The sequence below is a fragment of the Nyctereutes procyonoides genome, unplaced genomic scaffold (genome assembly GCF_905146905.1).
Source record: "Nyctereutes procyonoides isolate TBG_1078 unplaced genomic scaffold, NYPRO_anot_genome, whole genome shotgun sequence".
Classification (NCBI taxonomy): domain Eukaryota; kingdom Metazoa; phylum Chordata; class Mammalia; order Carnivora; family Canidae; genus Nyctereutes; species Nyctereutes procyonoides.
Window position 1 is genome coordinate 51,362,294 of NW_026575052.1, and position 22,831 is coordinate 51,385,124.

Consider the following 22,831-nt stretch of genomic DNA (forward strand, 5'->3'; position numbering starts at 1 on the left):
CCAGCCACGCAGGGGATGGGCGACACGCATGGACGCCACCGAGGCTCCAAAACACATGCAAGAAAAGCCTGCTCTACTGCACGGTCACACACCTGTCAGTTTTAACTTAACTCTGATTTCACAGAGACGCTGCCAGTGGCTCATGAAGCAGCATTGCTGTCACGGGTGTGAAACTGAGCTCAATCATGCCACTTGGCATGGCCTGTCACCGTGCAAAAAGGAAGAATTTTCCTCTCTCCTCCTTTTTACTCACCACCACTCCGACAGCACAAAGGAAAGAAACCGTTGTTCCTTCCCCCCCCCCACTAAAACCGAAGCAGGACAAAGTGGCTTCTGAAGACGCCAGTGGCCATGCGTGTGGGGACCGAGACCAGACGCGCTCTCCGACAAGCGGCCTGACTTTCTGCAGAACAAAGAGCTTACCTCTGATGTTTCTATTGGCGAAGTCAAAACTGACACATTTAACTTCAACCTCATTGGAGGGAGTGCTCTTGAGGCAAAGTCCTAAAAAAGCGGTTTGAGTTTTTTTGAACTCTGACAGGTGCCTAAAGATCTAGAAATCCGCACTCGTGACTCTCAGGTGTTTGTACAGTACTTCGTTCACTACTTTACCTGTTTTCTAAATTTGGGGTTTCTGCAGACATGAGGTTTGATGTGGCAAGAAGGACGTGCGTCAAGCACGGCACCTGGGCCGGCGGCACCTGTGCAGTCGCTGCTTGAACAGGAGCGCCCGGAACTACCCTGGCACCACCCCCAGAGCAGGTCAGCCGCTCTCTGGAAGACTTTTACTGGGAAATTCAAAACTCTTAATTAATCCATCGCTGAAAATGGGTGAGAAGAGATCCGGACGCCACGCCGTCCCTTCCAAAGCAACACGGACTCGCCGCATGCAGTGAGCGTCAGGCTCAAGCGGAGGCAGAAACACATGCACCTCATTTGCCGGCAGTTCGGCCAGCACCACGGCTCACGCGACGCGCGCTCTTCCACTCTAACCATTCGCACGGAATCTCCTTTTCACGCTATTTTCAAACACCGCAGGCAATGCTTCCTAAGTGTGTGCTTGTTCCGACAGAGAGGGTCTTACTCATCACAGGAGCCACGTACGACGTGACGTGAACCAGCCAAGAACCTTAAATACCTACGGCAGAAAGCAGTCTAAAGCAGAAGTGAGTGACGCCCCCGCGTCCTCAAATGACATCACGGTAACAGCAAACTCACTTAAAAATTCCCTGCCCTGTTTATCAGCATTATTAAAATGCCACGCAGAGGCGTATTTAGCGTGAGGAGAGAACATGTAGAGACCTGGTTCCAAGTCTCCCTAACGAACGAGAACACAGTCCTTTAGGAGCAGAAAGCTCCGAACACTCGGGCCGCCAGAGACGCCGGGCATGGTGCACGGAGCCAAACCCAGGGGTTCACCACGTGGCACCACCAACGCGGCCAAGCACCCCAAGAGTCGGAGCTGGGCCCTGTGCCGTCCCATGCACGGAGCTGGGGCCGAGCGCCCAGGGGAATGCGCCGACGCCAAGAGCGGGGCTCTCAGGGCCCCCTGCTTACCCGTGAGAGCCAGGCACTCACCTATGTGCGTCTGGGCCATGACGTCGGCCAGCCTGTGGGCGGCGCCGCTCCCCCCACTTTGGGTGGACGAGGAAGAGGTTGTGGAGGTGGTGGAGCCGTGGATGGCCTGGCTGATCCAGTGCTCCATGTTGATGCTGCCCTGGCTGGATGTGGGGGTGCCCTGGGAGTCACCCTGCACCGAGCCTTCATCTTCCGAGCCAGAAGAGGTATCTGTGAGAGAGAGCAGACCCATGATGCATCATAGCAGACACGCTCAGCTCACATGTCGCAAGCACACCCTCCCCACCCCGTCCGACAGCCTTTGCTTCTTTGAACACTCCTGAGAATTTACGCCACATCTCAGATTATGAATTATTTTTTAGTATAATGAACTTTTCATCCAAACACCTTAAATAAATATGCTTAAAACATTGTGTTTTGTTCTTTGACATTATGATCTCAGGCAGACATACTCACCAATTTACTCCACTCAACAGTTTGGGAAGAAGCCAGGCATTTCTAGGCATGCATGTACCAAGCAGGAAGGATGGGGACGGCACGTTCTCAGAGGTGTTGGGCTTTCACGTGTTTCAAAGCATGTCTGTGCCCTTGTGTGGACCTGAGGGGGTTCTCTGAGCTATAAATTTAAACTCCGTGTGAGAGAAGATAACCACATGCCTCCTCGAAGAGTAGGGTCTCCGCGCAAAGACAACGGTGTAGAAGTTGGAAGGACTCTCGTCTCTTTCCCAGCAACCTACGTGCTCAGGACTTTGCTTCGTCCTTTGGTGAGGACATGTGTCATCACGGTATGTATTAAGAGCAAACTAAATGTATTTAGCAATCTAGTAAAATTTTTTCACTTCTTTTTCTTTCTAGGAAAACTGTGCATCTTGGATTGAGAGAAGACACGTACTTTTTTGGTTAAAATTAATGGCACTATTTTCATTTTTTAAGATTTCACCTAGCAGAGACATTTTCAAGAATTAAGTACTGGTGTGCCTGTTACTTAAACGCCACCGTACGAGTGAATTCCAGGTCCCACTGCTGTAAAGTACGTGAGATACCGGGGGTGGGGGGTGGGGATAAAAGACTGTGAGTAGCTCAAGAACACCGAATGAGAACGAGAGAAGTGACAATTTGTTCTAAATCAAGACAGAGGATTTTTTCTTTTCCAACATAACAGTATTTGCAAAGGGTATTTACACTCACATCTTGTTAACACTGTGACATGATCTACACTGTCTGGAAGATTTTTGAAAGTCTTTAGGAATCTGTTAGAAAAGCAGCACTAATAGTAGGAGCCTGACAAATTCTCTCCATCTGCCCCGTCTTGTAAAATAGCGGGATTACAGTTTACAGAGAAAGAAAATTGATACTTTTTTTGTATTCAGACCTAAGACTCCTTTCAATTTAATAATAAATTTACTTTTTATTGGTGTTCAATTTGCCAACATACAGAATAACACCCAGTGCTCATCCCGTCAAGTGCCCCCCTCAGTGCCCGTCACCCAGTCACCCCCACACCCCGCCCTCCTCCCCTTCCACCACCCCTAGTTCGTTTCCCAGAGTTAGGAGTCTCTCGTGTTCTGTCTCCCTTTCTGATATTTCCTACTCATTTCTTCTCCCTTCCCTTTTATTCCCTTTCACTATTATTTATATTCCCCAAATGAATGAGAACATATAATGTTTGTCCTTCTCCGATTGACTCATTTCACTCAGCATCATACCCTCCAGTTCCCTCCACGTCGAAGCAAATGGTGGGTATTTGTCATGTCTAATGGCTGAGGAATATTCCATTGTATACATAGACCACAGCTTCTTTATCCATTCATCTGTCGATGGACACCGAGGCTCCTTCCACAATTTGGCTATTACTTTCAGGGATCATTTCTATAGTTTGTTCCTTTCAATTTTTTTGATCGTGATAAAAGACAACCTAAAATTTACCATCTTAACCAGCTTTACGAAGTTCAGTATCCACTACACTATCTGTGTAATCGTCCCTAGCACTGACCTCAAGAGTTCTCTTCATCCTGCGAATCTGAAACTCTGTCTCCACTAAGCAGCAGCCCTCACTCTTCCCTCCCACGGCCCTGGACACGGCCGCTCTGCTCTCCCCGTGTGACTTGGGCCACTCCAAGTACCTCATACAGGTGGGTCACACAGTACGTGTCCTTCTGCGTGTGGCTATTGAACTCAGTACAACATCCTCGGGATTCATCCGTGTGAAGGTGTGTTGCAGAATTCCCTGCCCTTTTAAGGGTAAATTATGTGCTGTTTCATGTATATACTACATTCTGCTTACACGTTCATCTATGGGTGGACACGGGGCTGCTTCTGTGTCTTGGCTACAATAACGCTCCCCTCACTATGGGTGTGCAATGATCTCAAGACCCTGCCTTTAGTTCTTTTGGCCATAGACCCAGATGTGGAATTGCTGGGTCATTAGTGATCTTATCTTTAATTTTTTAAGAAACTGCCATTCTGTTCACCACAGAGAAGGCACCTTCTTACACTCCCACCAATAGCACACAAAGGTCCAAATTTCTCCATGTTCTTACCATCACTTTTAATTTTCTGGTTCTTTATCAGTAGCCATCCTAGTGGGTGTGAGATTGTATCTCATTGTAGTTTTGATTTGTGTTTCCATAGTGATCACTGATGCAAGGCAGCTTTTCATGCATGACTGGCCCTCTGTACCTTGTTGGGAAAAACGTTCGAGTCCTCAGACTTAGGATTTTTAAGGAACACATTTACCCATATATCCATCCAAATATTACCATCTCCTCAACAAGTGTTCTCATGCCTTACTGTCAATCTTTCATCCCCATCCCATTTTTTCACAAGAAAGCCACAGAAAAATATCCCTCATGATATAGACACAAAAAACCTCAAAAAGTATTACCAAACAGAATCGAGCAACCTATAAAATGGGTAGTCTGCAGCAGCACCAAGTGGTGACATTCAAAAGGGAATTAATGTTATACACCATATTAGCAGAATAAAGGGAGAAAAGCCCTAAGTTAACCTTGAAAGTCACAGAAAAAGTATTTCACAGAATCTAACACTAACTCTATGATAAACCCTCTCAACAATGCAAGAATTGAACTTCCTCAACCTAACATAGGGCATCCGTGAAAACCCACAGCTCACACTGTATTTAATGTTAAGACTGAACACATTTCCCCTAAGATCAAGACTACAGCAAGGGTATCTCCTCTTACCACTTTGATTTGATATTATCTGCAAAGCTCCAGCCCATAAAATACAACAAAAAAGCATCCAGATTGGAAAGGAAACATTAAAACCATCTTTAGTCCCAGACAACACGATCTTATATGTAGAAAATCCCAAGGAACACACTAAATAATTTTTGAATTAATAAATGAGTTCAGGAAGGTCACAGGATACAAGATACAAAATACCTATACATGGGCAGCCTGGGGGGCGCATAGCGCCACCTTCAGCCCGGGGCGTGATCCTGGGGTCCCGGGATCGATCCCGTGTCGGGCTCCCTGCATGGAGCCTGCTTCTCCCTCTACCTGTGTCTCTGCCTCTCTGTGTGTGTGTGTGTGTGTGTGTGTCTCTCATGAATAAATAAATAAAATCTTTAAAAATATATATACAGATACTACACAATTAGAAGAATGCAAAAATAGTTTGTAAGTTGTTATCTGGCAAAGGACTTGTATTTAGATTATATTAAAAAAATTTAGTGAGAAGACAGACAACTCATCTAAAAAATGGGAAAAAGTGTGAGGAGGTTTAACCAATGAATATATACAAACAGCAAATATGCCCATTTGAAATTGCAAATTAAAATCACAATGAGGGACACCTAAGTGGCTCAGCGGTTGAGTGTCTGCCTGTGTCTCTGCCTCTCTGTCTCTCTCATGAATAAATAAAATCTTAAAAAAAATAAAACCACAATGAGATAATATTTCATATCCACTAGAATAGCTACAATGAAAGATCCAGACAACACTGTGTTGGTATGGATGTTGAGAAACTAATCCTCATATGGTGTTAGTGGGAATGTAAAATGGTGGCAGCCATATGGAAACAATCTGGCAGTTCCCTAAAAGTTAAGTATAAACTAACCATAGATTCATTAATTCAACTCCTAAGAATCTACTCAAGATAAATGATATATATATATACACAAACATACGTGATTAACGTGCATCGCAGCCTTATTCATAATAGCCAAAAACTGGAAACAAGCTAAATATATACCAACTGGTGAACAGATAAACAAAATGTGGTATGTCTAATAGGATACAATTCAGCAACAAGAAGGATTTAATCAATGCATGCTACAATGTGAAGGATGCTCAAAAATATGCTAAAGATGATGCAAAAGAGCATATATTCTAGTTTTATTTACAAAATGTCTAGGATACTCATAGAAGCATATAAACTACATCAGTGACTGCCTATGGCTGAATGTGCGAATGGGAATTAACTGCAAATGGGCACAAGGAAACTTCCAGGGTGATGGAAATTTCTAAAACTAGACTGTGGCAATGGCTGCATAATCTATACATTTATTAAAAATCACTGAGTTACACATTTATAATACATTAGTTTTATAAAATGTAAATTACACCTCAAGAAATGCATGAAAGATGAATGTGTGTTCTGCAGGAGCTGAGGATAACGTGCTGTCATCATCAGCTGCATCACGTTGGATGACAGTGTTGTTTTGACAAATTATTTAAGAAAAGTTTTTTTTAAACTCTATTATTCTTGATTTTACCATTTTCCCCTCATTATTTATAAATTATAATGCTTTTTAGGTATATATTCATTTTCTGTCTTCCTAATGAACTCTTCACTTTCCATTATGCAAGATCCCTCTTTATATGTTGTACTACCTTTGTCTTCCTGTCTATTTTGTCTGATATTAAGAAAGACTTGTATGCAAACATTTAATGTTTGCATTGTATATTTTTTCAACCTTGTATTCTTAATTATCCTCACTTATTTAAATGTGTCCTGGTTGGCTCAGTCAGTACAGTCTGTGACTCTTGATCTTGGGGTTGTGACCTCGAGCCCCACATGGGGGAAGAGTTTATTACTTTAAAAAAAATATGGCTGTGTCTCTTATAGACAATACAAGATGTATCTTCTTTTTTTATTTACCCAGTCTCACAATTTCAAACTTTTAATTCAGTGTTTGGTCCATTTACAAGTTTACAATTATTATAATCAAGAATATGAGTGGGCTAAAATCTAATATTTTGCTATTTGTTTTCCATACATTTCTATTTTTTCCATCTGTTATTTTTTCCTGTCTTCTACTAGCCATATTTTTTGAGTTTCATTTTATGTATTCTATTAAATTCTTATCTATACTTATTTTTTAGTGGTTGAGGTACAGCTTATGCATCCTTAACAGACCCATATGGGGTCAATATTCTAACCATTTGCTGCTCTTCAAGTTTGACACTATAAACTTTCTCTTTCACCTCCACTCAAAACACACCTGACACTACTCATTTTCTACTGTTCACACCCTACTTCCTACTTCATAAAAGTAATAGCCACACAACAGTATATCCCATTCACCCATTTTCGTCCTATGTACAGGTGTTTTAAAGCACATTACAACAGGAAAACATAGTACTCCATGTTTACCCAACTATTTACTGTTTCTAGTGCTCTTTTTTCCTTTTTACAGATTACATTTTTCATCTAGTATCATTTCCCATCAGCCTAAATGACATCCATCAGCACGCTTGCAGTGCAGTTCTGCTGGCACCACATTCCCTCAGTTTTTGTGTATCTCATTATGTCTTCATTACACCCTTATTTATTAAGGATATTTTCTCTGAATATGAGCTGACAGGTTTTTTTTTAGAATTTATTTATTTTTATTCATGAGAGACACAGAGAGAGGGGCAGAGACAGGCAGAGGGAGAAGCAGGCTCCATGCAGGGAGCCCGATGTGGGACTTGATCCCGGAGCCCCAGGATCACGCCCTGAGCAGAAGGCAGATGCTCAACCACTGAGCCACCCAGGCGTCTCTCTATTAGGACTTTAAATATGTCTTCCTATCGCCTTCTGGTCTCCATAGTGTCTTCATGTAAGTCATTCATCATTCATATGATGTTGTCTTGTATGTAACACGTTTTCCTCTGATGACTTTCAAGATTTTGTCTTAATCTTTGGATTTCAGCACTTTGACTATTGCCAACTTAGGTGTAATTTTTTTTTTTATACTCCTCCTGCTTTGGATTCACTGAACTTCTGGGATCTATAAGGTAGCATTTTACATCAGTCAGAGCAGTTCTTGACTCTTATTTCCTCAAACAGGTTTTCTGCCCTCTTCTCACTCCATCTTGGATTCCAATTCAAAGTAGGTTAACATTGTACCATAGATACTTAAGGTTCTTCTATTAACTTTTCTTTAATTGTGTCTCCCTGTTCCTCAGTTTCTCTTCATCTCCTTTCAAGCATACAGACTCCATCTTCCCTCTCCAATCTGATGTTACAACCAATCCAGTGAAATTCCACCTGAGTGAAATTTCTTTTCTCTGCTCAGCTCAAATATTAAGGCAACATTTTCCTTTAGTTCTTTAGTCTATTTTTATTTGATTCCCTGAATAAATATTTATAAACACAGGTTTAAAAACTCCATCTTCTGCTGTTTAAAACACCTACACCAGAGCTCTCCAGCAGAAATATGAGTCTTATAGTTTTCAACTTTCTAGTAGCCACGTTAAATAATATATGAATAGATACAATTAATTTTAAAAATACTAATTAACTCAAAATATTAAAAATATTATTGTTTCAGTAAATAATAAATATGAAAATGAAATAACCTTCCTGTGATTTTTTTTTCATATGAACTCTTCAAAATCTGGTGTGAATGTCACACTTAAAGCAAATTCAGTTGAGGCCAGCCACATGGGGTTAGTGGAGCACAATGGAGACCATCTTATGTTCATTTTACATTAACTCCTTTTTCTGTGGCCCCAGACTGTATTTCCTGCATCTCTTCATATCTAGTTATTGTTTACAGAGTAGTAGGCATTGTGGATGGCATGTGGTTTCTATAACCCTCCTCTAAATCTGTGTGCTTCTTATTTTAGCAAGCAGTTCAATTACTGGTTGATCATCTTGACGCCAACAGACTTGGAGTTATTCTTTGCTAGTGTGGATCTGTGGAAAGTTCTACACCTTTCATCTGCCTGAACTCAGATCTCTGCCTCTGCAACGGAGCAGAATGACCAGCCTCACTCAGATCTCAATCCCTAGGCCATGGTCTAAACATTTATTCCAGGCAGAAAACTGGGAACTACGGGGCTCACCTCATAAGTTGTCCTGCTGTCATGTCAGGTTAGTCTGTCACCGCTGGAGGTCCACGGCCTAAAACAGCTGTTCCATTTGTTTGGGACAGTTTTATAGTTGCTTATAAGTGCATGGGTTAGTCTAGTGCCAGTTATTCCACTATGGTTAGAAGCAGAAGTGCTTGGCAAATCCTTTTTATATTTTTGTATGTAAAAACTAAAGGAAAGCTTCTCCTATAAAAGAGTGACAGTGTAACAATCCTAAGTAGATCTTTTCCAGAGACTCTGATACTCGTCAGTGACTAGTCATTTCACACAGAAAGTAAATACTTTAGGAATATGCTCTGAAGAGCTGTGGACACGAGATGAATTCCAACAAATGTTATCAACAACCAAGAAAAACAGAATGAGAGACAATGAAGCTTAGCCCTAAGATTTCATTCAAACAAGTATGGTTATAAATATGTAAACAACTACTACACACAAAATAGGTTGTGAATAAAAATTTTTATGATGATGGTGCTGGCATTTGATTGTACAAAACTATCCCATATGATATTACCACCAGGACTCTTGCATGACGGTGTACAAAGTGTATTATATGGCATACAAGATTTGATTTATAATCAAATAATAAAATGCAAACATTTAATCAAAAATAGCATTTCCAATAATGTTCTTTTATATTTTGCAAAGATATCTATACATTGTTTGATTTTCTACAGTTTTGTGTTTCATCATGAAACAAAAAACAAAATAACATCTCTGAGGATGGATTCAACATGTGAAAAAGCACATACATGAATAATTTCATTGCTTCCTGCAATGAAATGCATTTTAAACTCATCATTTTTCATAAAAAAAGGTAGCTCAGAAAAATGACTATCTCCTTGAATGGTGTCTAGTTCCAAACACTTGGTTTAAGTGGGTTTGTTATCTTTGTAAGTCCATTCTGTTTGTTACAAAAACATAGAAAATAAAACTTTTCACCACATTAACAGTAGACAGTACAGATATAAACCCCTGGTTATATGGTCCAATTAATCTATGATAAATGAAGCAAGATTATGCAATGGCAAAAAGTCTCTTCCACAAATGGTGTTGGGAAAACTGGACAGCCACATGCAGAAGAATGCATACATCACACACAAAAATAAACTCAAAATGGATTACAGATCTAAAAATGACACTGAAGCCATAAAAGTCCAAAAAAGCAGCCAGTAGACACTTGGATACAGGCCTTAGCAATATTTTTTGGACCAGTCTCCTCACACAAGGGAAGCACAACACATGACTGTCAAACTGAAAGCTTTGCACAGTGGAAGATCCATCAACAAAACAAAAAGGTAACCCACTGGATGGAAGAAGACATTTGAGAATCATGTATCTAATAAGCAGGTTAGTATCCAAAATGTATAAAGAGGGGCTCCCTGGGTGGCTCAGCGGTTTAGCACCACCTTCAGCCCAAGGTGTGATCCTGGACTCCTGGGATCGAGCCCCACATCGGGCTCCTTGCACGAGGCCCGCTTCTCCCTCTGCCTGTGTCTCAGCCTCTCTCTCTCTCTCTCTCTCTCTGTCTCCCATGAATAAATAAATAAAATCTTTAAAAAAAATGTATAAAGAACTTGTACAACTCGAGACCAAAAACATTTAAAAAATAAAAAAATCTAAACTGATTAAAAAAATGGGCAGAGGACCTGATTACACATTTTCCAGAGAAGACACCCAGACGGCCAACAGACACGTAAGAAGATACTTAACTTCACTCATCATCAGGCAAATACAAATCAAAATCAGCTATCAACTCACATCTCAGAATGAGGAGTATCAAAAATAAATAACAAATGTTGGTGTGGATGCAGAGAAAGGGGAATGAACCCTCACATACTGTTGGTGAATGCAAACTGGTGCATCCCTTCTGGAAAACAGTATGGAGGTTCCTCAAAAAGTTAAAAATAGAGCTAACCTACGATCTAGCAATCCTGCTTCTAGTTATTTATCAGAATAAAATGAAAACACTAATTCAAAAAGATGCACCCCTATACTTTTTGTAGCATTATTTACAATAAGCAAGATATGGGAGCAGCCCCAATGTCCTTGGACAAATAGATGGATAAAGAAGAGATGGTAAACACATACAATGGAATATTAGCCATAGAAAGAAAGAAATCTTGCCATTTGCAATGATGTGGAGGGACCCTGAGGTCATTATGCAGAGTGAAATAAGTCAGAGAAAGACAAAAAGTGTATGTTTTCACTCACATATGGAATCTAGAAAACAAAACACATGAATAAACAGAAACCAGAAAGAGACTCAAATATGGAGGACAAACTGGTGGTGACCAGAGGGGAGGCTGGTGGGGGACAGAGCAGGTGAGGAGGACTGAGCAGTACAAACTTCCAGCTATGAAACAGGTCCAAGGATGCACAGTGTAGCATGGGGAGCACAGTGGGCAGCACTGCCCCAGCTGCGTCTGCTGACCAGTGACCACACATACCACGCAGGGCACTGAGTGATGTGTGTAATTGCTGAATCACTGTGTTGTGCGCATCTCGGAGTTGAAGCATGAGGTTCTCGTACTCTCACTGCTCGCACACACTCAGGACTAAACCTCAAAATACTAAAAAAAAAAAAAAAAAAGTGTCGTATACGTTCATTTGTTCTTACCACGGCAGGTAACTTAGGTCCAGAGAAAGGCAGAGTGGTCACAACAGCATAAATAATGTTGGAACCCAATTCACAGGAAAAACACTAAATAATTTAGGCCTGATCCTTCATGTTTTCTAAAGGTACCTGGATAATTTAACTTTGTGCTTTACTTGGGTTTTGAAGATCATAAAAAAACAATGATCATCATTATTTGGGTAGAGTAAAGCAGAGAACTTAGGTAGGTAAATAAAATTCAAGGTTAAATAAAAGCAAAAAAAAAAAAGGTTAAATAAAAGCAAAAATATAAATAGACTATTACCTTCAGTCGTTTAGATTGAGGCTGTCGACAGGCCTGTGGACCAAATCGGCCCTCTGCTGGTCTTTGTAAATAAAGTTTTATTAGCACACAGCCACTCACTGCCTGCTTTCAACCACCACAGAATAAGCAGCTGTGACAGATGCTACTTTGTCCACAGACCAAAATACTACCCACGTTACAGGAAAAGTATGAGGACCCCAAAGTGAGGTCACTGCATAAACTGTTCAATTCATTTGGTTTCTTAATACAATCCCATGACATAGTTACATTCGAAGGACTTGAGAATCTGCACACCCCAATCTAGGCAGAAGACAAGTCCAACTTCAGTTACAATTATGGAGGCAGAAACTCTTCCCTTTTGCTACGTGAAGAATTAAGTAAACTTTTGTGAGAACTTAAAGGCTGCATCATTTATGAATCTCAATGAGAAGATTAAAATATATTTTTGTGTCAACACACATGTAATGTTAATTTTCCGTCCACCTTTAATGCAGAGCGTACATGCTGGACTTCTGGTTCACAGAATCTGACTCACAGCACCATTAGTTTGAAAGCTGTAGAGACCGGGGTTGCCTGGGCAGGCGGTGAATTAATCTTTACGAAGCAGACAGTGGGCCCGCTGCTCACCTGGAGGTGTGTAGGCATCCATCGAGGTCTGCACAACCAAGGACCTGCGTTTGGAAGGCATAGGCACCGCCATCTTCCTTTCTTTATGTTTAGCCAGCGCTGCCTGCACAGCCTCTGTGTGGACGTCTGAAACAGAAAGAGAGCTCAATCACCCCATTGTTCAGGAACATCCCAAAGGCCTTGTGTTCTTTTTTTTTTTTTTTCTCCTTTCTGTCTGGTCCTTGTAACAGCTTATCCTCCTACGGAAACTGTCACCAACAGATGGGTGGGGAAGGAAGGAAAAGAAGCATAGACCGCGGGCTTAAAAGCTACAGGGAAATGACATTCAAATTCATTTAGACTTTCAATTTTTTTTTTTAACCTTAGAATCTGTATAAATAATCACATGCTGGCTGCAAAGTGCCGCGTGACTATTCTTAGGCCAGCGGGCCTTGACCTGTGTGGGTTTTTCCTCAGAGGTCACACCCCTCAAGCCTCGTGACTCGTTTCGGTGTTCTGTTGAGGGGGCTCGGGCACTTCCAGGCTGTGGCAGTAATCCCCACCGATACTCACCAGGGCCTCCGGGGCTGGTCACTATGTTTGGCCTTTTGAGTATACTAACCCACTGTATTCACCCCACAAATATTTACTGGACACCGACTTTGTAAAAGCCTCCTCAGGGCCGGGGGTACGGTGCAAACCAGGCGGACAAGGGCTGTGTCTCGTGCAGCCGACTTGCTAATGGGTACGGTACAGGGCAGGCATCGAAACAGGATCGCAGGCTGCCCACGCAACGGGGAGGCCGGGCGGGTACTACTCTGTGAAGTCTGACTACCGAGAACAAATGGCCCTTCTGGCAAGAGTTTCCAGGACATGGAGAGCACGCAGCTCCCAGGTGTGGAGGGCGACCGGGCAGGTGCCGGCAGGGGACAGAGACTGGGGAAGGACGTGCCACAAGGACGTGCACGAGGGCTGCAGAGGCCGGGCAGGGAGCTGGCCCCAGTGAAGTCTGACAGGGAAGTGCTGGGGATTTGAAGCGGGGCTGCCAGGACTGGAGCCCGTGAGTGGGGACCATCTGGCTGCTGGGAAGAAGGCCGCGGAAGCAAGGGACAGGCAAGAGGCAGCAGGCAGGCTCGATACGGCCGCACCATCTCCCATTCGGTCCCACGGAGGCGGGGCTCCAAGTACTTCACAACGAGGAAGCAGAGGTATGAAGCCCCCCCACTTACTACCGTGGTGAGTGGTGTTGCTAGGTGTGAACACCGCCCCCAGAGTCCACACCCTTTACCACCAAGCACACCACGATCTAGCTGTTCCTACGAACACGCCAACGGCTTAGCATTTCAGAACAGAGGCCACCCAACCACCCCCACAGGCCACTGCAGCCGGTGTCTCTTCTTTTGAAAGTGTGAAAAGACACGGTAAAAAGAAAAGCTATTAAGTGGAGGTCAGTATTCATTTACAGGTGCGGGGGAGAGAGTGGAAAATACACATGCAGTGGAACGCTCCGACCTTAAGGACGTTTGACAAATTTTAATACTTGGAAATCCATCTATAGAACCATTGCTGCAACCAAGACAAAGGACATATCAACCCAAAGTTCCCCCGTGTGTTCTTCGAATCAATTCCCACCCCAGATAACCAGCTTGGTTCTTGACCTCCACACAAATAGGCTCACACAGATTATGACCTTAGAATTCTATGTACCAGCGCTACTTGCCGGATATACACATTCGTGTGGCTGCGCGGTTGGGTTCAGTACCTCATGGGTTTGACCGATGAGAATTAATACAACATATGAACACATCGTAATTCGGTCATTATTCCTCCAGTTGATGGATGTGTATGTCATGTCCAGTTCTGGGCTACTACAAAGCACCGGCAGCGAGGACTCACGTACATGTCCACGTATTTATGTGGACATTTTCATTCCTTTTTGCTAAATAGCTAAACATGTAATTCCAGGGCCATGTGGTAAGTCCAGGCTCGAATTTTAAAGAAATCACCCAACCGCTCGCCAAGTGGTTATGGTAGTTCACATTTCCACCAGCCATGTATGGGATTCCAGGCCTGACCCATCTTTATCAACACTTGGTACGCTCGATCTTTTCCACAGCAGACACCATCGTGGTTGTGAAGTGGAATCTCCTTGGGGATTTAGGTTTGCATTCACCCGATGGCTGAAGCTGAGCACCCTCCGTGGACATGAGTATGGCATCTGTCATGAAGTACCTGTCAAAAGTTTTTGTCCATCTTTTGAGCTGCCTCTTTGTTACTGATTTATATTAGTTCTTTACATATTATAGGGACAGTTACTTTCAGGTGTATGTTCTGAACCTATTGACCCTGAGTCCATGGCTCCCCTTACCAGTGCACCAGATAAGAAATGTTAACCTTCAGGAGATCTGCTTTATTTTTTCCTTACCAGTGCTTTTTGACAGTAAGCAGCACCTACACCAGCCACCTAGCTTTGCTAACAGGACACCCCACCCCCACGTCCTCCTTCAGACTCATTCCACCCAGCCTGTCCCACTGTGTAGGCATCCCTCTGAAGTGGCTCCAGTTCCCATCCTGGTCTAATGCCTGGGGCCCCCCCACCACATTATCCCACAGATCTATCCAACTTGCCCACTGGGCAGGAGTCTGTCCAAAGCACTGCCTTCCTCATCTCATTCTGCAAGCAACCCTACAGTGAGCAGCAGCACACCAAAGTGACACCTGCCATGGAGAGGGGGAAGATAACCCACATATTGGTTCAACTGCAGCCCAAGCAGGGGGCTGGGGGCAGACATCTCTGGTCTGACTGCCGGCCCACCCATCAACAAAAGCCTCACAGGGGGCAGCAAAAAGAGACAGCCCTGGACTTCAGTTACTCCACCCTCAACAGTCAAGTGGGGGCAGATACCTGGTCGGACTGGAGGCCCCACCTCCAAAGAAAGCCCTGTTGGGCCAGCACAAGGAGAGCACCGTGCAGTACGGTGTGAGAGCAGCCCCACAAATAGGCTAAGAGGAGGCATCTGGTCTGGCTCAAGGCAGCCAAGACTGGCCCCTTACAGCAAAGGGACCAAACCCTGCCCACACAGGCAGAGGGCCCCTGCAGGTGCCTGGAAGGCAAGCATGGTTCGAGCACAACAGTGGGACGCACACAACATAGGAGACACCTGACGTGCCGGGTTCTGGTGAACGGGGGACCCTGTACAGTGTCTCCAACAGAGCAGCACAGGACATCTTCACGAGACTACTATTTTCAAAATGAGAAGACATACCTGACTCTCCTGCCAAATGAAAACAGATACAGAGGGTGAGACACAGTGAGACGAGAAATATGTCCCAAATGAAAAAACAGGATAAATTCACAGCAAAAGAGCTTAATGAAATGGAGATGAGCCATATGCCTGCTAAGGAATACTGAGCAGTGATTGTAAAGATACTCACTGGCCTTGAAAAAGGAATGGAGGACTCCGACTCTCAGAAAAGAAATAGACAATAAAAAATGAACCGGCCAGAGATGAAGAACTCAATAACTGAAATTAGAAATTAGAAAGTGTCTGCAAGGACGTCCACTCAGCGCACAGCAGCGGGGGCAGGTGAGGCCGTGGCCGCAGAGACCACTGCCCGGCTGTAAATCCCAGCTCCTCTCTGCAAGCTCGGGCCTCAGTTTCTTTAGGTGGAAAAAAGGAATGAGGAGAGTCCCACACACAGCGGGGCCGTGGGGATGAAGGACTAGCCAGGACGCGAGGCCCAGGGCGGAGCCTGGCCATGGAAATGCAGACACTTGCCGGGTACTTCCTTCCCTGGACCTGCTGCTGCTCAGGACCCACGTCAGCCTGAGAGGGAACAGCCTCGTGCTGCAGACGCCACCTGCACCAGGGGCCCAGGGCCAGCTCTGCTGCACAGCGACCACTGCTGCTGACACCCTGGCCTCCGCCCAGCGCCGGCCGTGCATGTCTCTCTCCGGGCAGTGGTTCAGGTAGAGCACACACCGGAGGCCAAGGCATGGGCAGCGGGTGGAGATGAAGAGTGGAAGGACACGGGGTGGGAGGCCACTGGGACAGCGGGAGGGCCATCCCCAGACACGTGGTCCTCATCTGTCCCCACCACGGCCTCAGTGGACCTGCGGTCCAGGAGCACAGAGCAGAGGGGCTCGGGTTGGGCCCCGGACATCACCCATGGGGCCTCTCACGGGTCACCACTCGCTCTCTTCCCCGTGGAATTACTTCCAACGAAGGATGAACAATGTCACCATTCAGACACTAAATGAACACGTACCGAATGCCTTCTCTGTGCCAGGCTCTGCTCTGGCCCTAAGTGAGCCTTTTTTTCCATCATAAACTCATCCCATGTTTAACGAAGGCTTTTGTCCGCAGTGAACGACACGAGAGATAAAGTTTTACATCAGCTATAAACTACCCAGGAAAAACACCAAAAGTTCATCAGAGAAACAAAGGCCAGTGGCCTTGCTGGTATGAAGTGAGGCTCTGAGGCTCTGGAATCGGGCCGTAGGTCACACGAGCCACATAAGCGTTAAAACGGTGCCTGGTACAGAGCAAGTGGCCACCTTCAAACACTTCCATCTATGGTTTTATATTTAGCACCGCGAAGTCTTGCACATCTTCCGTTTCAATTTTCATTAGGTTCTTTGTAAGTTGCTGGGGATCTTCCTGTTTTAGTTTAGGGAACATTATTTACTGGGAAAATTTTTTAAAGAAAATAGTAAGATTACCAGGAAACCACAGAAATAGTCAACGGGATTGAAAATGTCCTTAAATTTTAACATTTTAAAATCTACTGTACCTACCACATTTTCAGTTATTGTCATGTCTGTTGACATGTATACACAGGATTTTTGTTTAAGTTATATTGAGCCATTATGCTCAACCCTCATTATTTCCAATAATCTAGAGATTTCTCCGGAGTCTCTAGGTAGATGACATCCTGCAAATCTCCCTTCTCAACACCGTCCGTGTCCATCACTGACACAGGCTCCTGTCCCAGAATGAACCAGAGAGGGCCGCTTGTCTACTTTTGAAAACGTACAGAATCAGACACTAATTGCTTGAAGGTTGGGTGTCACACCTGAGCCTGCAATATTTTTGTGGAAAGGTTTCTAGCTACTGCTTCCTCTTAGTCAGTGCTCATAGGACTACTCGAGGTTTCCATTTCTTCTGAAGCTTTTATATTAGGAATGTGTCCATTTAATTAAGTTTTCAACTTTACTGCCATGTGGCTATTCACACTATTCTTTTTCCCTCTGATGTATCTATAGTAACGTGTCCCATTTTTAATTCCTTGTGTCATTTACTTCTTTCTTTCATCATTCTGACTGCAGGTTTTTCTATGTTACCAATATCTTCCAAAAATAATTTTGATCTTTCTTGATCTTCTAAACTTTATCATCCTCATTTCTATTTCATTTTTTTAAATTACTAGGTTTTTATTTTTAGGACAAATTTAGATTTATAGAAAATTGAGTGGGAAGTGCAGCGTGCTCCTCATTACATCCCCACCACACACTCTTCTCCCCATACTGACATGTTACCTTAGTGTAGTTCCACTGATGAGGCAATGCTGTTACAGGATTAAGTGAAGTCCATAGCTCCCACTGGAGCTCAGTCTTGGTGCTGTACATCCTACAGGTTCTCACATATGCATAATGACATGTACATATGATCACAGTGTCCTATTGAATAGATTCACTGCCCTAAAAATTGCTTGCTTCACCTATTCATGCTTCCCTTCCCCTGAGCACCTGGCAACTGCTCATCGTTTTTATCAACTCCATATTTCTATCTTTTCCAGAACGTCATGTGTTTCAGGTCATACGGTATGGAGACTCATCAAATTGGCTTCTTATACTTTGTCATATGGATTTAAAATTCCTTCCTGCTTTTTAACACTTGATAGTTAATTTCTTTTTAGCACTAAATAGTATTCCATGCTTGGATGATCACAATATGTCTACCCATTCATTAAAGGATGCCTTGGTGCTTCTAAGTTTTGGCAATTATGAATAAAACTAGTATACACATTCATGTGCAAATTTTTGTACAAATACATTATTTCCAGTTCATGTGGGTGAATACCAAGGAACACACTGCTGGCTCACATGGTACCAGTAGGTTTTATTTTGTAAGAAACTCCCAAACTGTCTTCCTAAATGGCTGCACTAGTCTGCATCTCCACCAGAGTGACGGATGGTTCCTGTAGCTCTACATCCTCGCCTGTATTTGATGTTGTCAGACTCCTGGATTTTTGCTAATAATTTATAAATATAATTTATAATAATAGTTATTATTATTGACATGATGTTTAACATCTCCTCCTCATGTATTTGCCATCTGAATACCTTCTTTGGTTAAGGTGTCAGTTCAGATCTTTTGCTCACTTCTTAATGGGTTAATTCCTTACTCTGGTCTTTGGAGGTTTTTTTTATATCCTGGATACTAGTTTTTTGATTTTTTTAAAAATCAGAACTGTGTTTTGCAAAGATTTTTTTCTGGTCTGTGCTTTACCCTTTTCATTCTGCCTTTTAAAAGCAGAGCAGAAATTTCTAATTTTTTAAAAAGATTATTTATTTATGATAGAGAGAGAGAGAGACAGAGAGAGAGAGAGAGAGAGAGGCAGAGACACAGGAGGAGGGAGAAGCAGGTTCTATGCCAGGAGCCCGACGCGGGACTCGATTCCGGGACTCCAGGATCGCGCCCTGGGCCAAAGGCAGGCGCTAAACCGCTGAGCCACCCAGGGATCCCCAGAAATTTCTAATTTTAATGAAGCTAAGCTTATCAATATTTTTTCTTTCATAGAGTATGCTTTTTGTACCTAAAAAGTCATCACCAAACCCAAGATCACCTGTATTTTCACCTATGTTATCTTCTGGGAATTTTACAGTTTTTGGGTTACATTTGGGTCTATGATACATTTTTTGAAAGATTTTATTTGGAAAATGAGCAAGAGAAGAGAGGAACAGAGGGACAAGCAGACACTGCACTGAGCACAGAGCCCAGAGCCGGCTTGAAATCAAGAGTTGGATGCTTAACTGACTGAGCCACCAGGTGTCCCAGGTCTATGATGCATTTTGAGTTAATTTTTGTGAAAGGTTTAAGATATGTGTCTACATTGTTATTCCAGTGCTATATGTTGAAAGAACTATCATTTCTCCACTAAATTGCCTTTGCTGATCAAATATTGACTATATTTGTGTGGGTCTATTTCTGGGCTGTCTACTATGATACATTAATCCGTATTATTTCATCAACATCTGTCTATATCACCACTGACTTTATAGTAAGTCTTGAAGTTGAATAGTATCAGTCCTCAACTTTGTTCTTTACTGTGTTGGCTCTCTGGGGTCTTCACCTTTCCACATACACTTTACAACTGACTTGATATTCACAAAATAATTTGCTGGAATTTTGGCTGGGATTGTGTTCAATCTGTAGATCAAATTGTGAAGAACTGACATCTTGACAATATGGAGTCTTATCCGTGTACATGCAAACTCCATTTATTTAGTTCTTATGGTTTAACACTTTTATCATTTTCCTCATATAGGGCTTATAGATTTTTTTTTTTAGTTCAAAGTATTTCATTTTGGTGGTGCTGAATTTCGAATTCCAATTGTTTGTTGCTGGAGTATAATAAAGTGATGGTTTTTGTATGTTAACCTTCTATCCTGCAACTTTGTTATAATCATGCATTCCAGATTTTTTTATTCTTGGGATTTTCTACATAGACAATCACATCATCTGTGAATAGAGTTTTAATTCATCCTTATCAATATATATACTTCTGATTTCCTTTTATAGTCCTATTGCATTAGCTAGGATTTCCAGTGCAATGTGAAAAAGGATCTGGTAAGAGGGGTCTTTGTTGCCTTGCTCCTCATTTTGGTGGTTTATCATTTGGTTTCTCATCACTAAATATGGCAAGTTTTTTTTTTAGATGTTCTTAATCAAATTGAGGAAGTTCTCCTGTATTCCCAATTTGCTGACACTTTAATAATGAATGGGTGTTAGATTTTGTCAAATGCTTTTTCTTTTATCTATTGATAGGGTCATAGGAGTTGTCATCTTTAGTTTCCTGATGTGATGAACTATGTTAACTGATTCTTAATTTTTTTTTTAATTTTTATTTATTTATGATAGTCACAGAGAGAGAAAGAGAGAGAGGCAGAGACATAGGCAGAGGAAGAAGCAGGCTCCATGCACCGGGAGCCCGACGTGGGATTCGATCCCGGGTCTCCAGGATCGCGCCCTGGGCCAAAGGCAGGCGCCAAACCGCTGCACCACCCAGGGATCCCTGTTAACTGATTCTTGAATGTTAAACCGGCCTTGCATACCTGGAATAAATTTCACTTGGTCATGGTATACAATTTTTATACAATATTGCATTTGATTTACTATATTGTTGAGGAATTTTTAAAATCTATGTTCAAGAGAGATAGTAGCCTATAGTTTTCCCAAATGTGATGCTTTTGTCTAGTTTTGCTATCAGGTTAACACCAGTCTCAAACAATGCACTCTCTCTTCCTTTTATCTCCAGGAACAGAATATAGAGAGAAGCAGAATGTCCACTTTAAATGTTTGGTAGAATTCACTAGTAGCCCATCAGGGCCTGGTGTTTTGTTTTGGAAAGTTATTATTGATTCATTTTTTGAAAAGACATAGCCTTACTCAGATTGTCTACTTCTTCTGGTGTGCCTGTTGACAGGTTGTGTGTTTCAAGGCCTGGGTCCACTTCATCTACATAATCAAATTTGTGGACACAGTGCTGTTTGCAATATTCTTTTACTGTCCTTTTATGGTCTACAGGATAAGTAGTGAAGGTCAGGTTTTCATTTCTGGTATTAGGATTTTTATCTTCTCTCTCTTTTTTAATTAACCTGGTCAGAAATTTATCACTTCTATTGATCTTTCCAAAGAGCCAGTTTTTGGCACCTTTGATTTTCTGATTTCTTCTTTTAAATTTATTTATTTATTTTTTTGCTTAAGTTATATTATTTTTCTTCTTCGTATTTACTCTGCTCTTTTCCTAAGGTTGAAGCTTACAGATTTTAGATATTCTAACACTGGATTCTGCATATTTGCTTGTAAGCATTAATTTGCCACATTTCACAAATACTGATCACTGGTATTTTCTCCTTTTAGTTCAAAATATTTTATATATTTCTCAGGCTTCTTTGATCCATGTGTTATTCAGAAGCATGCTGTCTATTCTCCAAGTGTGTGTGACTTCTCCAGTCATCGGTCACAGATTTTTACGTTAATTCCACTGTGGCTGAGAGCATATTTTTATTCCTATTCCTTTCAGTTTAAGAGTGTTTTATGGCCCAGAACGTAGTCTATTTTGGAGACTGTACTGTGTGAGCCTGGGGATGTGTTTTCTGCTGTTATGGCATCAAATACCTTATGCCATCAATTAAATCTTCATTTCAACCATATCCTTAACTGATTTGCTACCTACTGAATCTGTCCATCACTGATAGACAGATGCTGAAGTGCCACTGTAACTGTGGATTTATCTATTTAGGTCTGTAGATTTATTGTCTTGTCTCGGGTATTGTGATATTTTGTTAGGCAAGTGCACATTAAGAATTATGTCTTTCTAAAAGAATCAACCCCTTTATCATATATAATCCCTGGTAATTTTTCTTGCTCTTGAGTCTGCTCCATAAAAAATTAATGTAGCTACTCTAGCTTTTTAAAAAATGAGTGTTAGCATGGTATATTTTTCTCCATCACTTCACCTTTAATCTGTGTCTCTCAAGACAATAGACCACATACAGTGGCTTGTGTTTTTTGTCCACTCTGATAGTGTAACCAGTGCATTTACATCAGTAACAGTTAAAGTGATTTGTATGTTTCGATTACTATTTAACATGTTAGTTATCTATTGATTGCACTTGTTCTTTGTCTTCTACTTTTTTCTGCATATTCTAGTTTAAATTGAGTATTGTATCTTTTTCTCTCTCTTTACTCCTCATATCAATTATACTTCATTTTTTACTTTTACAAGTGGTTGTCCTTAAGTTCACAGTATGCATTTATTAATAATCCAAGTAGCATTCCAGCACTTCAAGGATGGTACAGATGCTTCATAACAAAGCATACTCAATTCCTATCTCCTGCCCTCAATTACACTCCTGCCGTTCATTTCACTAATGCATATGCTATAATCACTCAAAACATTGTTCCTATTATGACTCTGAACAAACTTTAATTGCTAAGAGCAATTAAGAATGATAAAAACAACAGATTTTCTTTTGTCTTTGTGTAATCCTTCTCTAACATTCCAGCTTTCTTTACGTAGATCTGAATTTCTGACGCCACTGCCTTCAGTCCACCAATGAACCCATTTGTTATTTGTTATGGTGTCTCGGTTTCCAGCACTGCCTTTACATTT

At 42.2% G+C, this 22,831-nt stretch overlaps 1 protein-coding gene across 3 annotated transcripts in view; it reads right to left on the reverse strand.

The window, feature by feature from the left end:
• Positions 1-22,831, reverse strand: part of DIP2C (disco interacting protein 2 homolog C) — a 250,527-nt gene that overhangs the window by 121,199 nt on the left and 106,497 nt on the right. For all 3 annotated transcript variants that reach the window (XM_055331973.1, XM_055331972.1, XM_055331974.1), the window contains 2 exons: positions 12,452-12,577; positions 1,579-1,788 (listed from right to left, as the gene is read on the reverse strand). In XM_055331973.1, coding sequence (XP_055187948.1) covers positions 1,579-1,788; positions 12,452-12,577 — 336 coding nt within the window. The remainder of the gene's footprint in view (positions 1-1,578; positions 1,789-12,451; positions 12,578-22,831) is intronic.